The sequence below is a fragment of the Drosophila gunungcola genome, chromosome 3R, assembly GCF_025200985.1.
Source record: "Drosophila gunungcola strain Sukarami chromosome 3R, Dgunungcola_SK_2, whole genome shotgun sequence".
NCBI lineage: Eukaryota > Metazoa > Arthropoda > Insecta > Diptera > Drosophilidae > Drosophila > Drosophila gunungcola.
Window position 1 is genome coordinate 16,408,251 of NC_069139.1, and position 24,294 is coordinate 16,432,544.

The window sequence follows — 24,294 nt, forward strand, 5'->3', positions numbered from 1 at the left end:
AATTAATACTTAAATTAAGGGAGTCGAGTTTCTAAACTTTTCTATTATTTTTTAAAATGGTCATCAAGTATACGCCTAGTGTTGCCACTTTAATAAACTGAACATTAAAATTGGCGTAAGTTTTAAAAACTAACAGATGTCGATAGTTTAATTATTTAAAAAATTTTTATTTTAATGATTTCCAGTTATAGGTATGCACAATGCCAGCAGTGTATGGAAATCTAACAATTTTTGAAAGATAAAAGTCGGCTTATCGATATAAATCAAAAGGCCGCCTAAAAAGATCTAGAAAATTATTAGTTATATTATATATTATAAGTGCAACTCATCCCTTGCTGAAGTCAGCTCCTTTTTTAATGTATTAATTTAGACCTAACTAGATTTTTATTTTAGTAAAAAGCTGATCATCGTCGCATAAAAACAACTTTGGTTGACTTTCTTCCATATTATGTAATTTATTTATTGTGAATTTTGGATTACCATTTGTAAAAGCTGCAACCTGTAGTGCAACGCTCGTGTATGAGGCTAAAATGTATCTAACAACTAATATCACAATCGATGTAATGTAATTGAAACTTCTCCTTTCTCATCTGGTGTGTTCTGAAACCGGAGTCGCCTATTGAATAGATCCATGTTTGACACCCTTCGTTTCCGTTCCATTTTCTCCATCGCTTTCCTTTCCGTTTTCCATTGAAGGTAGCAGTTCGAAGTCGCACACCAGGGAAAAATGATCCGATGGATATTGGAAGCTGGGAGTGCGGTTCTTGCCGATTTGTTCGCCGGCCGGAAAGTCTAGACAGTTTTTGATCTGAAATGAAGAACCCATTTAAATAAATAAATTATTTTTGAAAGGTATTAAGTCACGTTAATATAAACAAGTGAATATTAAAGCTGGTTGTAAACGGTAAACAAACCTTGAGACGATCAGGTGTGTAGAATACGTAGTCGATGGTGTGACACTCTTCCCCCTCCTCGCGTATTTTCCAGGTGGTGTAGGGTGGCTCGCGTTTCATCGACTCCGACACGAACTCGCCCAAATCCGCGCTGGGCTGCAGGATCTCCTCGCGGTCCAGCTTCACATCGGCATAGGCACTGCCCAGTCGGAGAAGATCGCAGCCCAGGATCGTGGCGTATATGGGCTCTACGGGCTCGGCGTTAAAATCGCCACACAGCAGCAGAGGAGTTTCGCCCGCAAACTGCTTCACAAACCGGATGAGATCCCGGCCCTGTTCGTTCCGCAACTTGGCCAAAAGCGCACCGTGCCGGGCCTTCAAGTGTGTTGTTGCCACACAGAACTCGCGTCCGCTAGAGCGCATTCGCAACCGTGCTGCGATGGCCACCTGGTTGCTCTGGACCCGCCACACCTCCAGGATCCTGGTGTCGTATCCTTGCAATTGCAGCTTATCCCGCTTGTAGAATATGGCGCAGCCGTCGGGTCCGTTGTTCTGCTCGATATACAGGCACGGCGAATCCGGTTTCGGAAAGAAGATGCCCGCATAATTTTGGCTACCCAAAACTGTCTGCAGGAACTTGAAGTGGTCTACTTCCTATTGCAACAAATCAAAATACACGTTAAAGCGCTACTGTCCTGATAATTTGAAATGGTTCGTATGTACTTGCAGACAAATCACATCGGGCTGGTTCTGCAGGATCTCCTGGACAATCAGGTACTTGCGATGCTCCCAGGTTAGCGCCTCGTCGGGACAACGCACGAATCCATCGTTGTGCTGACCGAGAGCTAATTTGTGGAAAAATAAACCGAATTTAGAGGTTTTTCATTAAAATGGTGTACTTTTTTTTTATCAAATACAATTATATATCAAATACATTTATTTTTATACTAATATTTTTAAAACTCACTACAAACTTATATATTTTTTTTTTCTGAAAATTTAATTGTATTTTTTTTTAAACCAATTATTATTATCTATTTGTTCATTTGAGATTAGAAAGAAAAAGTGTACAAATGTGCCACTAAATTTAATATTAGGCAGCTCAGACCGTATTTTGATGAAGATTACTTATAATATATTGGGAAAGCCGCAAACTTCCAAAAGTTAGGTTTCCAATTTATTAAAACAGAACAAAAATAATTTTGTATTGAAAGACTTTAAATATTTTTACCCAAACAACAATTAACGACTAAACAAAATCTACAATTTAACAATACTTACTCTGCGAAAGAATGTTCCACTGCAGCAATCGAATGTTCTGCGATGCTTCGCCCTCAACTGGCGCACTGCAAACTGCATAAATATATTTGAATATGTCCCAGGGACAAGACAAGGATGCAATCCTACCTCTCGATACGGAATTGAGCTGGAGGCAGCGCAGCCCGTCCGCTACATCGTCGTCCATCAGGAGCGGTTTCAGAAAGCCGCGGGTGAGCAACGAGGGCTGTTCGATTCCACCGCCCCGCAGCTGCTGGACATGCTGAAGGAGAGCCGAAGTGCTCAAACCCGTGGGCAACTCCAGTCCATCGTCCTGCGAGTCCACGTTGTTGATCTTGGGCGCCGAATTGAACGAGCCCATTCTGGAAAACGATATAGCAGTTCAATTAGCCTTGTATATGAGTCAATGCGATTTAACTCAGCTAAGCAAGCGTGCTTATCACTCACAAATCAATTATACTGCTTATAAAACATAAAGTATGTTTTGTTTAAGCATTTCAATCTAAATAACTAATAAAAGCTTTTTGCAACAATCAAACAACTTTCAGCAAACAACACGATTTTAACAACAGCAAAAACATCAATAAAACGTATTTATTTTATATTTATTCTGGTACTCACAAAGCATTTGGTTTTTTATATAGAATTTTTCTCAGTATTATGCTGAAAATGAACAGACTATGACTATGCCGTTGACTCGTATAAAATTTTCCCATTTTCACTTTGCTGAAAATATTTATTTGGTGGTGTCAAATTTTGTGTGTGGGAGAAAAGAATTTTTTAAAATTGTTAAGATACTTTTAATCAAATATACTCTAAAAACATTTAAATATTCGAATGGAGATAAAAAGATGAAGATTGATATAAGCAAAGTATTTAGTTTAACCCTTTGCAGCTTTAAACAAAATTAATTAATAGGAACAAATGATTTAAGACACAATTTAACCTTAAAATTTAAATGCTAAGTTTTCAATTGTTTAAATTGTTTCTTCGTAATAAAATGACTTTCTTTCATGCGAGGGAAACTAAAATACTGAGGTATACTTCTAGATCGAATGAAGATCTTTCTAAGTTAAGTATGCGTTTTGATTGTTTTTTATTCCTTTTTAACTTATTTCAAGATCAAATGATAATAACATTAGGATTTTCTTTTAATTATTTTTAGCTAGTTACAGTGATTTTTGTTTCTTTTTTTGACTCTTTTCTTGATAAATTCTATTAGCTTACTGCTGAAACTATGTTTCATTACTGAAGTCTATTTCTGTGTCTAGATCGAATGAGCGTTTCTGGTGTTCGTGCACCGAAGCTCTCGGCAATTATCACATATGCTCTGATTCTAAGAAGACCATCAGAGCGGGAATCAAAGGGGAATTAGAGGGGGATTTAGAGGGGGATGGTAAAGATGCTGGGCCGCCCACGCGATTAAAATCCCGTGAAACAAAAACAAAGGCGAAAAATGTCGCTCGGTCAATAGCTTCGCAGCTGTTGGGCTGGTTTGCGTTGCTCCGCGAGAGAATCGAAACCAGTTCCCAGCCGGGGATGGATATGGATGTCGAATGTGGACTGGATTTTGGGGCTTACGGGTTTCGGCCTGTCACCGCAATCAATCATCCGCCGATGGAGCAGATGCCCCCTTAGATGAACCCCCCAGCTCTGCTCACCTGGTCAGCATCACCTTCTGCAGATAGGCCTTTCGATCGTTCTTGCAGGGCGCCTTGTTGGCTCGCTTTATCGGAAGGGCTTGCTCCATTTTTTGCGGCAGGATCAGAGGATTTGATTGCGGTAATTTCGGGATTTAGCTTTGTTTTTTTTTTTCTGGAATCTTGGGGCGTCGGAACGAGGTGCGCTTGCAAGCGACTTTGGCGAAACTGAATGCCAACTGAAGTGCGGGGTTTTATTAGAGACATCATTGCCGGGCAGAGAACGCTCGCGAGGCAGCGAAAAGATCGCGAGGAGAGCACGCACAAACGGGTATTTCGCATACGAGATGTATCTGCAAGATACAGATACCCCGCACAACGAGATCAATACGTTCGGCTCACGTGTGAGAGCGCCCCGCCAAAATGCTAAACAAAAGAACGATTCTGACTGACTGGCGAGCTTGTTAAATATTTATGCGACCAGGGCGGCGGGGAATGGATATCAGTTAATGAAAACAAAAGTGCTCGAGTGAGATATAATATGCATGCAAAAATCAACAAAAAAAAAATGGTGAAAATAGACAGCCATCCATAGCCAGCATCCTTAGCTAATGCCTGGCGGTGTTGTATGCCTAAGCAGAATCCCAAATGTTCTCAAATGCTAATGCGGCAGACAAAAGATACAATTGTATCTGCACAATTTATACAGCAACGCAGTTACATGCGTAATGAGCTGTCCGCCCAAGAAATATATAGAATATTTATCTGTATCTGCAGCCGATTCGGCGATGGGGTGATTTTGTTACCTGGGAATCGGCACGGCCACACGTCTCGCGAAAGTCTTCGATGTGACGATCAATCGCGATGTTTTCATTAGAAACTCCATTTTGAACTTTTTTTGCTATCTTTACTCTGGTCCAAGTAAAATATATCACTTTCAGTTTGTTCGGTTTCTGATTTTTGATTTCGGTCTGGGATTCTTTGTTTCTTGTTAAGGTATTAGGATAACTTGAAATGTTTTATATTAAGTGTCAGTATGGCAATGTCAAAGAGACGCGGCCCCATCTGTGTTTCCTAGAAAGGCAAGATTATTACAGGGTTAAAAAATGATTTGGGTTTGGTTCGTCGATCGCACTGAATGCCACTTGCAAGATGCCTAATAATCTGAGATCGGAATGTTGAACTTTTAGGCACGTGTCGAAACACTTTCGTGACCTAAACGCAATTATTGTACTCATTTGTAGGATCTTTTTACTTCATTTACGGTTGCGATTAAATTATCACTTATTAATTATCATTCAATTAAGTTCTCGGCTGTGTGTTGGATAATCTAACAAATTTGTAACCAAATTTTATGAAATTAGTTATCGTTTAAAAAATGTTGTTCCTACACAAAATCGAAAATATGAAATAGATTCTAAATGGTTTTGATTACTAATTTATTTAATGAATTGTCAAAAACGAATATTTATATTGTTACGATTTTAATTATGCAAATCTAAGAACAATTTTCATTGTACACATATACAAACTGTATAATTAATGATAGCAGGACCAAAAATTATGTGCACAATATTAACAAAATCAAAGACCCTGCCCTGTCACATCGGGATAGTAAGCTAAAATAAATATAAATACAAAATCTTTCGTATTTCCCCTTTCCCCTGGGGCGCAACTATATGTACATATATACATATATTGTCCGTTTTTGTCATGATCACTTTCGCGCAAATTGTGCAAGGTTAGTTTTTGTTGCTCTCGGTGATCTGTTGACGTTGCTGCTGTTGTTTGTTGTTGCTGATTGCCGCTAAGTGGCTTTGAGGCCTGGCCAATGGCTAAGAACACTTGACACGCTGCCAGCCATGAACTTGATTTATAAACACGGGCAGACAGGTAGCCCCTGTAAGAAACGAGTCTGGGTCTCTCACCTCACCAGATACAAGAGCAGATCGCGGGGCGGCTCAAACTCAAGCTCAACGGAACTCTGGCCGAGATTGATATCGATACGGGGGACGGCCACGCCCATTTGGTCATCCATTTCCTTTTCGATTTCCAGTTTGCGTGCGGCCAGGCGCTGTTTCATCTGAACGGTGGAGGTCATGGCCGAGGTCTTGGCAACAGCTTCCGCGATCTCGTATTGCCTAAGGAAATCCTGCCGAAATCCATCGAGCGTGAAGCCTTGAGGTTGTCTGCATTCGGGACCACACAGGCGCTGGCACATCTCATTAAGGGCCGAGCTGCGATCGGTCAGTGGATCGGGTGCCATTCGCAGGCAATTTGAGCAGGGTATATTCCTCTGCGAGTCGCCAGCCAGTTTTTGATCTTCCGAATAGTGATTGGGTGGCTTAAAGGCCTCTTCATCGGGCGAGGGTGGCTCATCCGTTACGCTAAACAACTGTGGTGGCTTATCATCTTCTTCTAGAGCCTCCGATCCTCCATCACTTCTACTATAATCCAAGGGATTGACCTCTAGATTTAACAGAAGGGCTGTAACGGGCATGGCCTTGCCCAAGGCTGGCTGACGTCTATGGCCATAGTTTTCACGTATACCACTATTTTGTTCCATTTTTGTTGTAACACGTTTTTAACCAGCACTCTGTTCATTGACCACTCTGCGTATGCGTAATATTCGTTGCAATTATTAGTTAAGCGCACTTCTGGCCGTTTAGAACAGCCAACAATTAATACGCGCGTGCGTTGCCTTTCCTTATTTATATCTTCTGGTTGACTCTAGTCGAGATCGAGGCAATCAAGTGCCAGCTGCTCAGTTCCCTGATCTCTCTCGCGTTTCTCATTAAAAGAGCAGACAGATTGCCGCTGTTCAATCATAGGTATATTATATATAGGTATGAAATTGAAATTGCCGCTCTCATTCAGTTCGTTTTTAAAGGCAAACCACATTTTGTTTGATTACTTTCCAAAATGTCAAATTTATTATTAGCCAAATAGAGTCTCGGTTTGGCTGTCTAAAAGTCATGAGCTTGTTACTAATTAATACTTTCATCGACTTGACTTTAAACATGCACCCGATGAGTCAGTACGCTGACTGTTGTTATTGTTTCGAAAGCATAACAAACAAGATTTCACTTGAACTTGCAGCTGCTTAAGGTTAACCCGAGTGTGAAATAATTGCAAATATTTTCAAAAATGTGTTTACAAAAAAAATGTCAGTAAAAGGAAATAATTTTTGTAACATTTAAACATTATTTTTCCCTACAATTTTAAGTGCTATGTGTGTGAAAATGCCAAAGGAATTCGGTATTCCGCAAACAATCAATTACAGATAAATAAAGAACAATTTCCAATCAGCTGCGATTGATTAATTACACTCTATGTCAGCTGCCTGTCACTTGATATCCACACAGACATAATTAATTTTACGCCTCACTTTGTTCCACCCCAAGATCCAATCAAAACAGAACGTAAGCAAAGACATAGGCCTTCAATGCTAATTTGTAGCTAATAAATTATTAAGCACTTTCATGATTTGCATTAATTCAAGAGCAAAATGATTGCATTTCATTTGGCTAATAAACTTAAAACATATTGAACGATCCGAGTGACTTTCATTAATTTCCGCAATATGGGAAATTAATTTGCAAAACTGCGTTAAAGTATTAATTGAAATAATCTCAATAATAAATTGAATTATGCTTTTTTTGGGGGTCTTTAAAAATTATGGGCACTTGACTTTCGCATGGCAAACGTCTACAAACTTTCAGTTTTATTTCCTTCTAATTTAAATTGTTCTTGAACAGCTGCCCAAAAGTAGGCAAGAGTTATTTTTTTTAAATTTAAGCTCACTACCTCCCACATTGCCTTTAAATTTTTGCTCAGATGTTATTAAACTAAATCTACTTCAGTGTGTATTTTGTGTTTTTTTTACCCGTACATACCTAACATATACAACTCGAGTCAATTTTCGATATCTTACTAATTGAAAATATTATTCACTTCCCCTTCCGCAGGTGCGACTAATCTACAAACGTTTTACGGGTCTTATATTTTTTTTGGCAATGCACTGCGGAAAGTCGAGCGGAATCAACAAGAGCAGCGGCCGACATTGAGTTTTATTTATATGGCTATAGTACGTGAGTGTACGGGGCTGTGGGGAGTCGTCCAAATGCCGAGAATGCCACATGAACTTGGCAACAGGTTCGCTCAATTTATGACAGGCCTAAACCTCGTGCGAGAGATAGTAGGGAATTGTGTACCGAAGCCATGTTACTTTTTGTGCCAATTCAACTGACTTTTTAGTGGACACCTGCGCTCGCTGGCTGATCGATTGGGTCACCGATCACTCCATCTGATATAGATTAATCCGAAGCAAACCAAAAACCGAATAAAAGAGAGAGACGCCAGCGATTTGATAAGCTTATCAGGGGATTTTATACACAGCCATCTGGTTAGCTCGACTATCAGATGACCTGTAGGTTGTAAAGTTTAATATAGAAGGATTATTTACGTAAGCTTTTCGACCTTTCACTAGTTATTCAACTGATTGTTATATTTGTAAAGTTTGTTAACTACTCTTTTTTATTAAAGTTACAGTCCGTTTTACATAAGTTTTAAAAATTGGTAAACCTTATATTTATTTTATTAAACATTTCTTTTATTTTATTGTGGTAATAGCCGCTTTGGGGAAAATATAAGCATTTCCTTTAATGCTCTATCTGGTTCACTACAGGGTATCGACACATAGTGTACGCCTAAGTGGGCTGGCTGGCGATTATTTTTGTTATACAACAGCATAGCGACAGATTGGGACACATACTCGTACTACATATGGAGAGTATCGCATCGACTTTGGCTTGGAAAAAACTGGTTCTACTCCGGCAAAAGCTGATTCCATCTGGACGCAAAATCAATGGAACTTGGACCGCTTTTCCCGAAAGGTTTGTGGCGCACTTTGCAAGTGGTTCAGTGGGGCAAATTCAACGTATCGCTGCGATGGCGAGACTCACCATTTTGCTCTGCCTGCACTAAGCACCACCACACATGGTTAGTTGCCGATCGTAGAGTGTACAAATTGCCCGCAATGGCTTTTCGCGAACCGAGAAAACGTCTAATGCGGATTGCGCGATTTTCATGCGGTTCAAATGCTCCGGCGAGCTGCAAAGAACTAAACTCGATGGTACGTGCTTTGCGACATTTATACCAACGCTCTCAGTGCCGGGAAGCTGATAAGGATAATGCCAAGAGACTCTCTATTTGTCTGGCGAATGAGGCACCATTGCACAATCATCGCCCCGCGAGAAGACCCCTCTCTCTAATTTGTACTCTACCTCATTATCGTAATAAGTTCAATGGCTCACGCTCTCAGGGTCTGTAACACTAGTGTAAATAGCCGCTATGGGCTACGAATTTGGTTTCTATTGGGCCTACACCGCGTATGGGTGGTATGTAGTTATTTCTGATTGGAAATTTCGCTCACTATTGCCTTAAGAAATACAAATTATTTTTATTGCTTACTACATGTTTCCCAACAGCTTTTATTTTTTAAATGACACATAGGTACAATTTAGTAAAAATATATTCAAGCAATTGTCTTTAATGGGCTTAAAAATATTTTATTTTTTGTAATTGATTTTTTGTTTATTCCATAACATTTTTATATGAAGTAGAAGAAAGTTTTGCGACCTTTTCTCCAAAAGACCTTCTCAAGTTATGTCATTTCTCTTCAACCATGTTTTGCTTAATAAATTACTTACTGTTCTTTACTAACATATGTACAAACAAAGAATATATAAAGTCTAAATGATGAAGCAATCTATACATACCTATAATCTTAAGCACATTTAAAAGGAAATTTTCGATCATATTCCCCCTCAAACAAAGACTGAAAGACGTCAGCCAAATGACTCACTTGGTATGCCCACTTACTTTGTTGGACCTGAGTGGGTCAATTGTTAACAATTTGTAAATTCGCGCTGATAACAATGCCAATGACATGAGGATCGTGTCTGGTCTTGTGTCTAGCTATAAGGTATATCTTATCGGGTGCACTTATATGGAAACAGTAGGCATAAGCCACTTGAAAACATTTCTCCCAGCATAATTCCTTCTCACGGGTCTGTTGTAAAGCTTTCAAATAGGATTTGATTTACTACTTATTGATAAGAACGGGGAATGCAACAAAAAGTGACGTTGCCTGGATCTAATTGGTTATAATTAGTTTGGGGCGGCTGGAAATGCGTAGTTCTCGCCAATCCCGCTCCCAGTTGGCCTGTCAAGGTCAGTGGTGAGTGCGACTGCCGATTAGGTGGGGAATACAACTATTTAGTTTCACAGTATAGCCCAGTATTAAGTATTTTAGTAACTCGCAGCCAGTGGTCTAGCCGTCGAGATAAGATAAGGTCTTCGAGCGGATCAACCTCGGCCTTGTTTTAGTGCTTCGGTATAAAGTCCGCTCTTTAGTTTATCTTCTATAATATAGTGTTTCAACTATAGGGGTTTGGTGTCATTTATTCACGTCAGCAAAGTTGCTTTCACTTCTTATCACTAGGGCAGTGGAATCGTCAACGCGTGCCGCTCACATACTGTACCCACACTCTTTATAACATGAGTATTAACTTTTTAAAATTTTGAAATTCTAACAGTTTTTTATACCTGCCAGTAAATATTTTTTTTGTTTGTAAACTTGAATAGGTTCAGTATTTATGTGCTCATAAGGTCGATAACTGAGTTATTCCGGTGGAGTCGGGTTTCAGGCAAAGGTTTAAGATTTTAATTAATTTTGTGGTAGGTAAGGTAATTATATGTTTATTATTTTGGAATTTTTAGTACAATTAACATTTGTGGAAAGATCATAATTCTTATGGACTTTTGAATGATAGATAACAATTAGAGTGCTAGCTTATTAGCATGCAAAATTATTTATTTCATCCTGTACTTGTGAGCTGAAGTAAATAATTCCTCATATATTAAATGACGGAAAATCGCCTTAAAACCTTCAAACTTATTCATTTGATCACTACCACTACACTCACATTTCTTCACGACTATTACGTTCTGTCAGTTGTTTCACTCAACAAGTGGAAATTTTGGAGCCGGGGAATGCCGGGCAATTGTAATGAAATTACGGGCTCCTCCAACAATAGGTATTCACTTTAATCAGAACAGATCTTATGTGCTTGCTGGAAATTATGTGTACAACGCCCTCAAAGCTGGAAAAGAGGCTCACAAAGGACAGTTATAGTAATTAAAAACACATTTCTGTTGTCACCCGCCCTCGAAAACACACATAAACAAGCACTTGGGTAAATTACAAGCGCCGCATGGAACAAACCACATCCCATTTCCTAGCTACCTCAAACCCAAACAAAAACGTGGCGTTACGATGAGGTGGGGGTGCGAGAGCGAGACGGGAAGAGAGCGGGAAGAGCACACAAAGAGCGTGCTGGGCTCTATTTAACCCTCTCTCCCGCTCGCACAAGTCAGCAGATTGGAGCAAATTAGTATTTTTGTGCAATAAACAGTCAGTCCAAAAACAAAACACATAAACAAAAACCCAGAAAATAAGTAAAAGAAAACCAGCAAACAAAGACCTAGGCGGAAAAGCTTCACAAAAGAAACTTAATTTATGAAAAGCAGTAGCAAACAGCGAAACGTTTTGCTTTTTTGTTTTATCAATAAGCTTCAAGATTTATTTGTTTTGAGGGAGGAAGAGGGAGAAAAAGGACGAGGCCTGGCACACCCAAAAAATATATGAACTCTTAATATTGTTAGATAATTGGGGCCACTTACAAGAGCTTCTTGGAAAATTTGTAGAGCGCCACTAGTAAATAAATAAATGTGGAAATCAGCTTCATTTTGAACTCAACCTTTTGTTTACGTTAATTTTATTTGTTTAAGTGGCGTAAACTAATTTTAAGTTGTTCCAATCGAAGGTCACTTTTCATGGATTCGAAATCTTTGTCTTTTCGTAACTGGTTGGATTGCTGTCCGAGAATTTAAAAAAAACTCGACTCTCGGTAAATTTGGTTAAAATTTCACTATCAATGTCATTTCCGCGTCGAACACGTTTTTCACACTAAGCGGGCACCACACAAAAAAACTGGGGAGATAACGCTTTCTGTGACGTATGAAAAGAGAAAGGTTGAGAGAATAAAAGAGAGTGCGTCGCTGAGAGTGAGAGTGCCAGACGGCTCGAATTAGTGCAAGGCGGCAAAAAGGAAAAGCCAACTGAAATCCGAGTTATATTCGAGGCTCAACCGACTGCCGAATGCCCTCCTCCCTTCATAAGTAACGTAACATATTAAAACAAGGACATGGAAATTAGAATAAATTATAAATTAACTGGTAAGCAGAAAACTAATAAAGAGAAAATTAAATTTAGAAAGATCTGGACCAATATTTTAAAATTTTGTTAATAGAAAACTAGCAAAGAAAAATGCACAGAATTGCGGTATACTTATTTTAAATTATTTCATTTATTTAATTATTTAACAATAACAGCGATTTTCTCAGATACAGTTTCGTCATTTAATTCTTATTAAAATGTAGTAAAAAAGATAATAAACCCTTATAGGTAGAGTGAAACGTCACGTCCACTTGTTGTGAGCGGGGCAATAAACTTTTTTGTGGGTGTACTAAAGAGCAGGGGCCAGCTAGCTACTGAAGAGAGCTCATCAAAGCGAGTTTACATGGGGGCCTAAGAGAAATATGGAGCTTTGATTGCTGCGCAAAGCTCTCGGATTTTATTAGATGTTGCAGAGCTTACTACATTCATGTAAAAATGGGTAAAACGTATAATTTTTATAACAGTTTGCAAGAGCAAATTGACAATAACATTACATCTTAAGCTAAATTAGCAGCAGAGCTACCAAATTCGAAGTTCCGTCTCCTGGTGTTCTTTTGAAAATCGGTCAAAAATTTGATGGCCTATAGTCGTAGGCAGGTCCCATTCGTATGGATATGTTGACGGGTTCGTTCAAACGTTCTTTCATCAGCCTGCAGAATGGAAAATTTGTAATAGACCAGTTTATGTTACATACATTTTATTTATACAATTTAAATTTTATCTCTAAGGCATTATTTCACATAGGAAAAATTGATATCAAATAATATTTGTCAAAACAAATGAAAAAACTTTAAACAAAAAAATCTCAATTGTAGTTTTCTATTTTTTACAATTTTTAAGTCAATTGATTTATTGCAAATATTTTAGGGTTTGTTATTTTTGATGTGGCAATAGTTGTGATCTTTTTTGAAAGAAATTCAATTTGTTTCTATTTTGAAAATATGAATGTACTTTTAATGCTTAATTTGTTTAGCAGCACATGTCATTTATTTTCTGTGTAAACCTATAGGAGTACCTCTAAATCTAATACCTGGCATTTTTTTTCAGGGTTTATTTAGAGGTCCACTCTAGCCGGTGTACATAGACGAACCTTGCGGTAAACAATAACAATGGGCTTATCTAGCCCATATGAAAATAAGTTTATAATTCCTACCGTTTATCTGCCTCACTCTCGCAACTCCGATAGCCTTTTCGCCTGGCCGATTTGTTAAGACGTAACGATCGCCTAAGTTCTTTGGGCAGCGGTTTGTTCGTCTCGCGCCTAAAAAAGGTTCCAATTTTTTGGCACTTTTCGGCCAGATTGTGCCAAACCAAGAGGATCAGACGAGTGTGTCGCGAAGATGTGGGTGAGGATGTTGTGCCATTGGCACCACAATCGTACAGCTCGGTGGTGGAGACAACCCACGACGACATGTTGACTCTGACTGACTTTGAAGAGCCCCTTTCAGAAGAGCCGGCGGCCACTTGGTCGGTTGTTGATAAGATTTCCCAGCGGCAATCGAAGCTATTAAATGATTTACCAAGTGCCGGATATGAAAGACTCAATTATAAAACGTTTCGTCATAACGAAATAACAAGTTGAGCCATTATAGCAGACGAAGTATAATGCTCTGCCAGGAGGTCAAAACTCTCCATACTTGATTTGAAAACGAAAACCCTAATGCGATACGCTGTTAAAAAAAATTGATGTAAATCTATTAGTAAATATTTTATTTTGGTTTCTATGCATTGTCAGTTTAAGATCTGTATTTGTTTCAAACAACTCTTTAAAATTACTTTCAAATACGTTTATTTTTTAATTCTATTAAACATTTTGGCTTAAGAGTTGTATTTCCGTGCGCTCTATTATTTTTTACTTTACTTTTTAAAAGGACAAAGATTTAAATTGTTATACAACATATTATTACAAGTCCTTTACGTAAATTATTTTAAATCAAAATGTTCTATAAATTTGGTTAGGGAAAATTAAACAAGAATTTTTACTAATTTTTCCCTGTGTTCTTTTCTGCTGCAGTAATGAATATTTGTCATTGAACCGCTTTTAATAAAATCCTCTGTCTGATATCCCTGTGACAGGCACTTCCCCTGACTTTTTTGGCCCACTGAAGAGCATGTCCTGTAACAAAATACAAATAGATGCGTTCGGTCGGCACCCATGTGGCCAACACCTAGGGGCATTTCTGGACCGCCTTCTGTCCACCATTAGGCGCCTCCCTTTCTCCCACACTGACCCCATTTCCCTCTCTTCTAACTGAGGTCCTGAAGAGAGGGCCATTATGTCCATTGGCCCCATCGCCAAACCAAATAGGTATGGATATCAGCATGCCAACAAAATTGCATGTGGTTGAATGCAGTTTGTAGGGGTAACAGAGGTGATTTTTTGGAAACAGACCGTCGGAGTTCAGTTGCATTGCTATAACCAAAATTCGTTTATTGCCATATTGTACGATTTTGATTTGGTCTTCGAAATAACAATGAAAACAACATTGGGAATAAAGCATACTGAATTTCGTTCGTTCTCAGATTTTGATTCTGTCTCTTATCTTCTTCCTGCCTCTTAAATTAAAAAAAATTTTAATTTTTGGATTCAACTAGATTTTGTTGATTGTAAATTGTTAAGGAAAAAATGAAATTATAATAATAAAAAATTAAACGGGTCCCTAAACTTGTTTTGTCAGTTTGAAATCAATTAAAAAGGATAAACTACTAGTTACTATTTGTATATTATTATTGAAATAAAAAATATTAAATAAAAATATTTTTTAATATTATTTGGTAAGATGGTTGTTAGCCATTATAAATAACAAATGATTTTTTTTTGTGACAAATATAAAAACATTTCGAAAACAACAACCGAAAACTAAAAAGTCGATTATCAAGTGTATACTCTTTTCCATCCCAATGCATTTAAGCAATCACTCATACATTTCAGAAATCTTTTTCTTCCAGGCGCATTTATTGATCGAAAAAACAGCAAAAAAACCGGATGACAGACGGGATGGCAGCTGCATGTTGAAGTATTTCCAAGTCTTGAATTTTGCCTCACCTGCGGGCGGATTTGTGTCAGCAAGCCTGGGCGCAATCTTGACAATCATTTCAAACAGAAATGCTTCTTAAATGCCATTTCAATTCTACGAGGGAGCTGCAAATCCTTTATGGAACAAACATAACCCTTAATATGTCCATTGGCTGCTTATTCCAGGGCTGATGCATTGATAGTAAATTGAATTGCAATAAAGGCAAATAGCATATTTATTTGGGTATTTCTTATTCCACATTCATTGGCATTTACCTACTTCATCTCCCATCTCCTGTGATATCCGTTCGTTTGTGGACTCCACTTTATTAAATTTTCAATAAACTACAAAGTGAGTTTACATTTGTTTGGCTTGTGCATTTGGCCTTCCTTTGGCCTTCCTTTGGCCACCCCTGACATCTGCGAGCTCTTATTTATATGCTCGGCCAAGGGATATTTGGGCAATTTAAATATTTTGCATATTGTTGCCGTAATTCAGTTCTGTTTGCCATTGTGCAATTAAATTTTGCAAAATATGCTAATAAACTGTTGCACTTACTCGTCGAATCAATCAATTCGCCTATCATTTTTTGTTTTAACATGATTGGTATTCGTCTATCCGCACTTAAAAAAGCAATGATATTATAAATAATTTTTTTAGTGTAAACCTTACTTATAGGTATGGAATTTGAAAGCAAATTAAATTTAATTTCAAATTTTTGCGGATGCACACACATAGTAAAAATGTAGTTTCATTTTTAGATCCCCTTCCATATATAATTCCCCATCCTTTTAGTGTGATTTTTATTCACGCTTTTTTCACATCCCATTAAGAAGCCAACAACTGATGGCCGGCATCCTCGACAGTGGGCGAGATAAATGTATGCCCAATGCTGATGTGCATGCAAATCTACATTTTTGGACGATTGTCAAAGCCGAAAAACTGGGGTAGTTGGGTTTGTGGGCCCAGTAGACAGATGTCAAGACATCAGACTCGTTTCCATGTATTCGGGGCTAAACATATGCGCCCCCAGCTGAATAAAGGAAAAATAAGAGGGGGAGTGAGTGGGAAAACTACATGAGCGCATTACAAGCACTAACAACAAGGGCAACAAAAATGTTGCGAAAAAATATATAAATGTAAAAAAAAAAAAAAAAACAAAAATAAAAACAGTAAGAAAAACGAAAGAAAACAAATGAAAGTTTATGTTATAAAATGCCAAAGTGTGGTGGCACAATCTATTGGCGAAAAAGGCGAGAAACAAAAACATCCATATGAGGGGAGATGGCGTGGTGTGGTGCAGGCATAAAATAGCGTATATAAGATAAAGGACATGGCTCACCCCACTTCTTGTGGGTTAGCATGAAAATTGTAGCAAAAGTCAACATATGGCGTTAAAGATGCGAACGTGCACCGAATCCTCGAAGTTTTCTCTATATTTTCTCTCTCTTTCCTTTCATTCATCTTGATAGAGTGGTAGTGCTATCTCGGTTGCGGATTTAAATTTTGTTTTTATTTAAAGTTACTTTAAGGAGTTAAATGTATTCCTAAACTAAAGTTTAAGCTCTCTTTTTAGCTGTTTTTTGTACCTTTGAAAACTTTCTTAAATATATATATGTAATATTTCGTATATCTTAATACTTACGTTTTACAAAAGCCAATTGCCACGATGCCGATAATGAGTTTTATTAAATCGAATTATTTTTAGCAAAGAGATGAAAAATAAACATGAAAAGAACGATAACGAATAAAATGTTATTTTAATGGCACTATAATAACACTCAAAAATATACCCACAGTCGATCCTGCAGAGTCATAGCATCAAACTGTTGTCCCACTTTAAATAGGTACATATTACCATTATGAGCCATTTTGCATATCGAAAGGAAACCACAAATGTCGGCTACCATTCTCTAGCCCCTAAGGCCTGTCAAATCTTCAGACATCAAATGCCACCAGCTTTCGCAGGCCCAAAAGAGTGTGGTGGCGGTCCTTATTTTTTCTACAATTCCTACCCGTACAATCGACCGACCATTTGGCTTAAATATTTTATGCAAATTTTCAATGTAATAAAAATTGTTTCTCCTCCGACCAACTTACATACACATTCCCGAGCAGGCGAATAAAAATTGATGCCAATGCCGTTTGTCTTTCAATACATTGTTCCTGCTTTCGTTATTTTTTTTTTTTTGTTTTTTTGGCATTCCCCTTGCTGGTGAGTCGGAGTGTGTGTGTGTGTGTGTGTGTGTGTGCGCAATGATTTTCAATATGTCGCAACTCTCGGCCCAAACTTGCGCTATCTGTCCGCCCGCCAATACCGAATGTCCCTCCCCATCCCTTAACCCATGTCGCCCATCTCGGACTTGCCTCACAGCAGCTTGAAACAAATGCCGAGTTAATGCTTTGGCATATATGTCGCCAACGCCGATGTCGACAATGAATGCCGCATGGACATGACCTCAATTGCGTTGGATACACGGGCACATATGTATGTATACGTATACACACATGCACATGCTCGTATATCGGCTTGATCGACGTCAATACGCAAGGGCCGTAATATGTGTTAACCCGCCAGGACCTCGCGTCCTTTCGACCGACATCCCGCTCCTGCAACCACACCGTGGCAAGAATAACACATTGCCATCACTGTCATCTTTTAGGCTGACAAGTGCGAGTGCCGGCATTACGAGACTTTGACGTCGATATCGAGAAGTGCAGTAGTGGCAGTAACAGTGGAATTACACCTAAAAAATTTAACTTGTAAGTTTCAACTTCTTAAATTGTAGTTTTCAAGTATTTTCAATTATTTCTTTGTATCAGATTCTCTATAGATTTATATGTAATTTTTTATGGCACGGGTTACTAGTCCAATTTAGAACTTGAATTGGAAAATCCTTAATAGAGATAAACTGGGATGGATTCATATTCCTGAGGATGTATTTTTCATTGATTCTCTACAGATTTAGATTTAAATTTTATAGTAAGTATTACAGTAACAATTTTTCAGGGTAAATAAGTTGAATTAAAAACAAATAGTTTTATATTTTATATGTTATTACCGTAAGTATTTCGCTTTTTTGTTTGTGTTTTCCAGTGCACTATTCTCCATACTTTACGAATTTTTCTTTGGTGCAGCTTAACCCAAGTCATCCCACCTCGTCACTCTATGCCACCGTTTCGGTTTAACATATTGTCAGTTGGCTTACGTTCGAGTCACTTCTTTTCTTTTTTTTCGGGCGTTATGTACGAATTTCGCCCACCTTTGCTCTTATTTTGGTGTGATGAAAATTGAGGCGTCGACACTTTGTGCCCTGGTAAATTTCCCAGCCCAACAGACTCGCACACTCGACTGTCTGATGGGTTCATTGTTTTGCGTTTATGATGCACTTAAATTTAATATTTAATTTTAATGTATTTTGCCAGAAAGTTTTTTAGACGGAATGTGGTTTTGGGCGGTACACAGCAAATGTGGTCGGAAAACTGCCGCCTGACACATGCTCCTTTAAATCGGTAGGGAATAGGTTAACGAACTTCCTTTTGAGGGCGAACGTGGATGTGAAATTTAATTACTGGCTTGTGGAATTTAATTCATTTATTTTCTTCATTTTTATTTGCTCGTTTCGCCATTTTATGATATATAAAGTAAGCTCCGACGGAAAATTGAACATGATTGATCTTGATAACCGATCTTTATTTTGTAAAATACATAATGAGCGTACTATGCACATTTTACATACATTTGGGTCATTTGGGTTAGAATTCATCGTAATATAAGCTTCGGCTTACTTAAGTTAGCCTTCTTCCTTTTTTTATTATTTTTATTAATACAGAACTAGCTACTTTCAAAACACTATTTATAGGCTATAGGCTATAGAAGAACATGAAGAAGCGCTAGCGATCAGGACCGAAATATGGGGCACTCAAGGACAATTTTTTGACAAAAAATAAAGTCAGTTTTATTTGTTTTTGTAGTGAACTTCGTGGACCTAGTGGACTTTCTCTTTCTATCATCGCCATAGAACCCGAAGCCATTATCTTTATTTGCTGACTCTTCTTTTGTTGCATACTTTTCGGCGTTTTGATGGTGTTCATATTTATGTATTGCCAGCTCATCCTCACCGGCCTTTGTTCTCTTGGATGTCGCCTGATTCCAATTAACACCTTGCATCAATAAGTACATAATACTAAGCTATATACCCTTGGGAACTCAGATATCTACCCCAGCGGGTGTGTAGACTAATGAGTGTCCCTGGTCCAAGTTACCTGTCAAAATGGTGATAAACGGGGGAAGCGAACAAGAAAGAGGCACAAATAACTTTGAGTGTCTCGTAAAAATTTCAATTATCCTAAATGATTAACTTTGTTTATTACATCCGAAAAACTGGGTGAGCATAGGAAGGCATCCGCCCACTCATCCGCATCCTGGCGATGATGGTGGCACATCATTTATCAGTTTATGACTTGATTCTATTATTTATTGGCACTCGAATGAAAGTCGTTTGCTCACGGCATCGCCGCAATTTCAATTATAATTATGTGCAAATCGTAAAAAAAAAAAAAACAAACGGGGCGGTTGCCCAGCCCAAGAAAAAATTCACTTAGTGGAGGGCACCCACTCACACTCTCGCACACATGAAAAGTTTACGGCTTACAAAAATCGTTAATAAATTAAGCGGAAATTTATTTCCCGTCCGAGTACTTTAGGGTGCTTTTTTGTTGCCCCCATCTTAACATTTTGTAGCAAATAATGGTTTTTAGCTCTTGGTAATGGTTTTTTAATTTTAGTGTCGTTGAAATTATGGTCAAAACAATAATTTAATAAGTTTGGGTCTTATGCTGCTGGCAAAACAAACTCCGTGGGCAGCGTAAACAATTTTCCTTTTCCCATTTTTAGACCTCCAAGCCACCTTGCCTCTCATATTCAGTGGCAACATTGTTATTTATAAGCCCTCGTCGTTGTTGTTCCTGTTGTTTTCGTTGGCCAGCAGGTGAAAAAGTTGCTCCAGTAGGTGGTGGTTGTAATGGTGGAGCTCTTCCTAGCCAGAGGGTTGCAATAGTCGTTTGTATGCGGGAGGTCTGTTACTCCAAATTGTTTTCCAGCCCGTCTTTCCTCCCACCCGGCGGAAAACCAGGACACATAGCACACATAGCCAGCGGCTATTGGCTATTGAGCATACAATTGACTTTCGCACAAATGTTAAGCATGTTGGATTTTAATAAATGCAATTCCACGATTTCTCATTTTATAAACATTAATTGATACCATTCTATTAAGTTCTTACAGTTTACGTATACTAACTTAATTAAATTACATGAAAAATTATTAAATCTTTTGTTTCAAATACGAACTAAGTTGTTCGTATACTTAGCTTATTGATTTTTACTATGGTTATTTCCATGATTGATAAATCATATAAAAAACTTTAATATATACCGTTCAATTAGGTTATAACAGTTTAGGTATAGGTATTTTCCCAAGTCGGAAGTTGCATTAAAAAGCATTAGATTTTTTGATTTCGAAATTACAAAGATGTATGGCCATAGAATGTATAAAGTTTTCTGTATACTTAGCTTTTTAACTGAACTTTTAAGGCCAAACGTGTTATTAAAATTTTGTATTAATTAATCAGAATCTGAATAGGAAACTTATGTTTCGACTTTTGCCCCTTGACACCGTTTAAAACAACACAACAAAAGCCTAAGCTGTCTAATCATAAGCAGTATATATGTTTAAGGCTTACTAAAAATATTATTAAATTTAAAAAAAAATTAAAGACCGAAGTCACTTGAATCTTTGATCCCTTTTCCAGCTTACTTAAATATTCATATATCCTATTGGAATCCACTCCATAATCGACCTAATCAAATGCAATTTGTTCTAGTTACTTCTTAAGCAGAACCACCTTCTCAGCCACCCATTTCTCTTACAACCTTTCGCTGTAAAAACCCATGAATATGACCCCAACATCAAAGAGTGGAGTTTCTATGCCGTAGCAAACAACTTTATGGCTTGATTTTTTATTATATGTAATTTCATATTTTATGTTTGGCTATGCCGGCCTAGCCAGAAGGCTAGCAAACCATTTTTGCATACATTTTTCAGCATAATACTTTATGATTTTTTACGATTTTGTTTTTATTTGCTTTTGGGGCTGAGCCGGAAAAATGTTCAAATGGATAGAGAGTCATCTGAATGCCAACGAAACGATGACAAGCCGCACATGCCATGTATCCTGTCTGAGTATCCTGACATTTTGGGTTGTTAGAAAACCAAAAAAGACAGCACAAAATAAAAAAAAAAAACCAACTTCAAGGAAGAACAAAAAACAACATATCTACACACACACGCAGAAACATAACCAATTTGTGTCGTCATAATTGTAATTCGTCGTAGTCTGCCCCGCCCCCTTTGCACTACCCCCCCACATGTTGCTGTCTCGCTCTCAGCAGGAGATATATGTCAACTCTTTTGCCTGCCAGCATTGTGGCAACATTTCCAGCATATTTTACTCGGCACCAGAAACAAAACATACACATATGCAAACATTTTAAAGAGATTTTATAGTTAAAACCGGCGGGCGATACCAGGTGAGACGAGATGGGGGCACAAAAGGGGTGTGTGGGAATGAGGTAAGCAGACATGCCATCCATTAATTTGGAAAATTAATTTGGTTAAATGAAACTTGGCCTTAATACTCGTGAAACATTTCTGGCATTTCGCCTTAGACAAAAGTTCAACTGGAAAAAGGTTAAAAAGAAAGTGAAACTCTAAAATGTAAAGGTATCGGGAAGACCCTTGCAAGTAATCAACCGGAAAAGTCGTCAATATACTCTAACTCAGGGTATGATTCCTTGGAGAGGGCAAGTAAAAATTTGGAATGTGATAAATTCAAAGAGACGAAATTTAAGCCTAAATTTAACTTAACAATTTTAAGATTTCATAACATTTTACTAAAAGGCGTATATTAATTTTAGTTACAATTTCAAAGAAGAATAATTGTTTTAATACTTTAAATATTGAAATATTTAAAAATATTATTATTCTACTTTATTCAATTAAAACAAAGTGTAATCCCATATTCACCTTTAATGCAACAGCTCGGTGCTCTCAGTGATTATGGTTGCCTGAGAAGTATTCCCCTTCTGGCATTGTGTAAATAATCGCCAATGCCACACAAAAAGTATTTAGAAAGTAATAAAAACATCAGAGCAATGTTTCACAAAGAGTTTCGATGCTTTCAGCTTGCGGCCAAAAAGAAAATTAATAATGAAAAGGACAACTATGTGGCATTTAAGGTGAAAAAAAGAGCCGAAATCAAACACAAAGTGTACAAAAATAGATTCAGAGATAAAAGAACAACCAATAGCCAATAATGATGGCAAAGTCAAGCTGCATGAAACAATCAGTGAGGCGGGAGCAATGCGGTACAAGGGGCTAATGGGCAGGAGCGACTGAATGGAACTCATAGCCAAGCAATCAGCGCATAAGCACGCCCTGTAATCAAGCGTGGCGCCCGAGCAGGGACCCCATGGAGCATCCGCAGCTCCCTGTTTTTTCGATGTAGCGAAATGAAAAGTTTTGTAATTAAAATTGAAAAAAAAGCGAAAAAAGAAGGCGCAGCAGAAGAAAGAGTGAAGAATGTTTCTCTGCTAAAATTGGGTTGCCTGCAAAAGTGTTATTTTGTGAAGGGAAGACGTGTGGATTATCTGGTCTTACTTCTAAAAAACTAGGGAGAAAATAAGTTAATGTCAATTTAGTTCTTTTAGCGCTATAAAAATAGTATGCTTTAATAATATGGCCTTACATTTTAAGATGTGGTATAAGAAAATTATTGCAACATTTCAAAGGTTTATTTATAAACGCAAATTTACCAATTACTTTATATTTATAATTATTATTTTATTTTTATTTGGTATATCTATTTTTGCAAGCAATAAGAGAAATTAAAAAACTCTAAGTTGTCCTTCAAAGGTTGGGAAATTTAATTTGACTTATTTTTAACATCACTTTTGATGTATAATATTAAATACTATTTAAATGCATATTCACATAACAAAACTTCACCAACCCGAAAGCATTTGCCTCGAACCGCACACGAAAACACTAAAGGGACTAACACAAAATTGAATTTAAGATCAATTTTAAGTGTGGCACATAAGCATCTCAATCATACGCAGCGTAGATGGGGTGTTATGTATCGATATTAGCTCACAATTAGAATTAATTTGCGTGATAAATTCGGAAAATCAATTACTGCTTAAAACCTAGACGTCTCTGTTGACAGATGACACATAATAGTAGTTATGCGTTATTCATTAAATATGCATTTGTTTCAATTATGTGCCGAGTACCACCGTGCTTGTACGTTTGTTTAATGAAAAATCTTTAAAGCTCTGCCTGGAGGCGGTTCAGAAAGTTATTTTCATGCTAATTACAAACGCCACAGACAACTTAAATCGCTGCAGAACCGCCGAGTGAGATACTGGCACAAGGAGAGAGGCTACTTGTAAGACAGTTGAAGTTGCAGCACTTAGGCCATTTAAATTTTCAAGTTTTAATGCAAACTCAGGCTGACTGACACACATGCAAATGCAGGCATGCATATATGAGACGAAAATTAACTTAAGGCAACATCGTCTTCGCTTTCGTCCTCATCATCATCATCATCATCATCATCATCATCATCACCATTGTTGTCGTTGGTTGTCGTTCGTTGTTGTTGGTTGCCGTCGACAACGCTGGATAATACCTAAGGTATACAAGTGCCGGGGCTTGGGGCTACGGGTGTGGGCATGGGGTGGCTGGGGCGTGGTCGTGGTGGGAGATTTAATGTGGGTAGTTCGGGTGGTAAGGTGAATGCCTGAAGTGACACAGTTGTTGCATCCAAATGTCTTGACGAGGCTGCCTAAGTGGGAAAATGGTGAAGTGCTTATTATGTTCAAAGTAAATCAGCAGATGCTCTTTAAAAAAGGTCAGTTATTGAATCTACAGATTTATTAAGTTTTATGAAGTACAGAAATAAATGATATTTAATTTTTTGAAAAACTATGGAGAGGTAATTCTATAAAAATAGCTCAAAAATGTCTCTTAAGTAAAGAAACGTAAATGATAGCCAGCCATATTGTTTATCAATATATGTGAAGACAAAATCAATTAAACC

General features: G+C 37.8%; 2 protein-coding genes across 10 annotated transcripts; both read right to left on the minus strand.

Annotated features, from left to right (window-relative positions):
- Nucleotides 1-425: 425 nt before the first annotated feature.
- LOC128254215 (nocturnin) lies at nt 426-11,848 on the minus strand. 8 transcript variants are annotated; one of them, XM_052983128.1, is made up of 8 exons: nt 8,776-8,930; nt 4,618-4,885; nt 2,793-2,897; nt 2,301-2,533; nt 2,175-2,246; nt 1,617-1,738; nt 915-1,547; nt 426-808 (listed from the first exon to the last, which is right to left on the minus strand). In XM_052983128.1, exons 2-8 carry the CDS (start codon nt 4,695-4,697, stop codon nt 617-619), a joined length of 1,437 nt encoding a protein of 478 aa, XP_052839088.1. In that variant the 5' UTR covers nt 4,698-4,885; nt 8,776-8,930; the 3' UTR covers nt 426-616. The 8 variants fall into 8 exon arrangements, with proteins under 8 accessions (XP_052839088.1, XP_052839098.1, XP_052839114.1 ...); XM_052983138.1 differs by lacking the exons at nt 4,618-4,885; nt 8,776-8,930 and adding an exon at nt 11,558-11,848; XM_052983154.1 differs by lacking the exon at nt 2,793-2,897 and having other exon boundaries at nt 8,776-8,929.
- A 348-nt stretch (nt 11,849-12,196) lies between these two features.
- Nucleotides 12,197-13,569, minus strand: LOC128254267 (uncharacterized). 2 transcript variants are annotated; one of them, XM_052983204.1, is made up of 3 exons: nt 13,267-13,569; nt 12,637-12,763; nt 12,197-12,464 (listed from the first exon to the last, which is right to left on the minus strand). In XM_052983204.1, exons 1-2 carry the CDS (start codon nt 13,524-13,526, stop codon nt 12,679-12,681), a joined length of 345 nt encoding a protein of 114 aa, XP_052839164.1. In that variant the 5' UTR covers nt 13,527-13,569; the 3' UTR covers nt 12,197-12,464; nt 12,637-12,678. The 2 variants fall into 2 exon arrangements, with proteins under 2 accessions (XP_052839164.1, XP_052839154.1); XM_052983194.1 differs by lacking the exon at nt 12,197-12,464 and having other exon boundaries at nt 12,546-12,763; nt 13,267-13,567.
- Nucleotides 13,570-24,294: the final 10,725 nt, after the last annotated feature.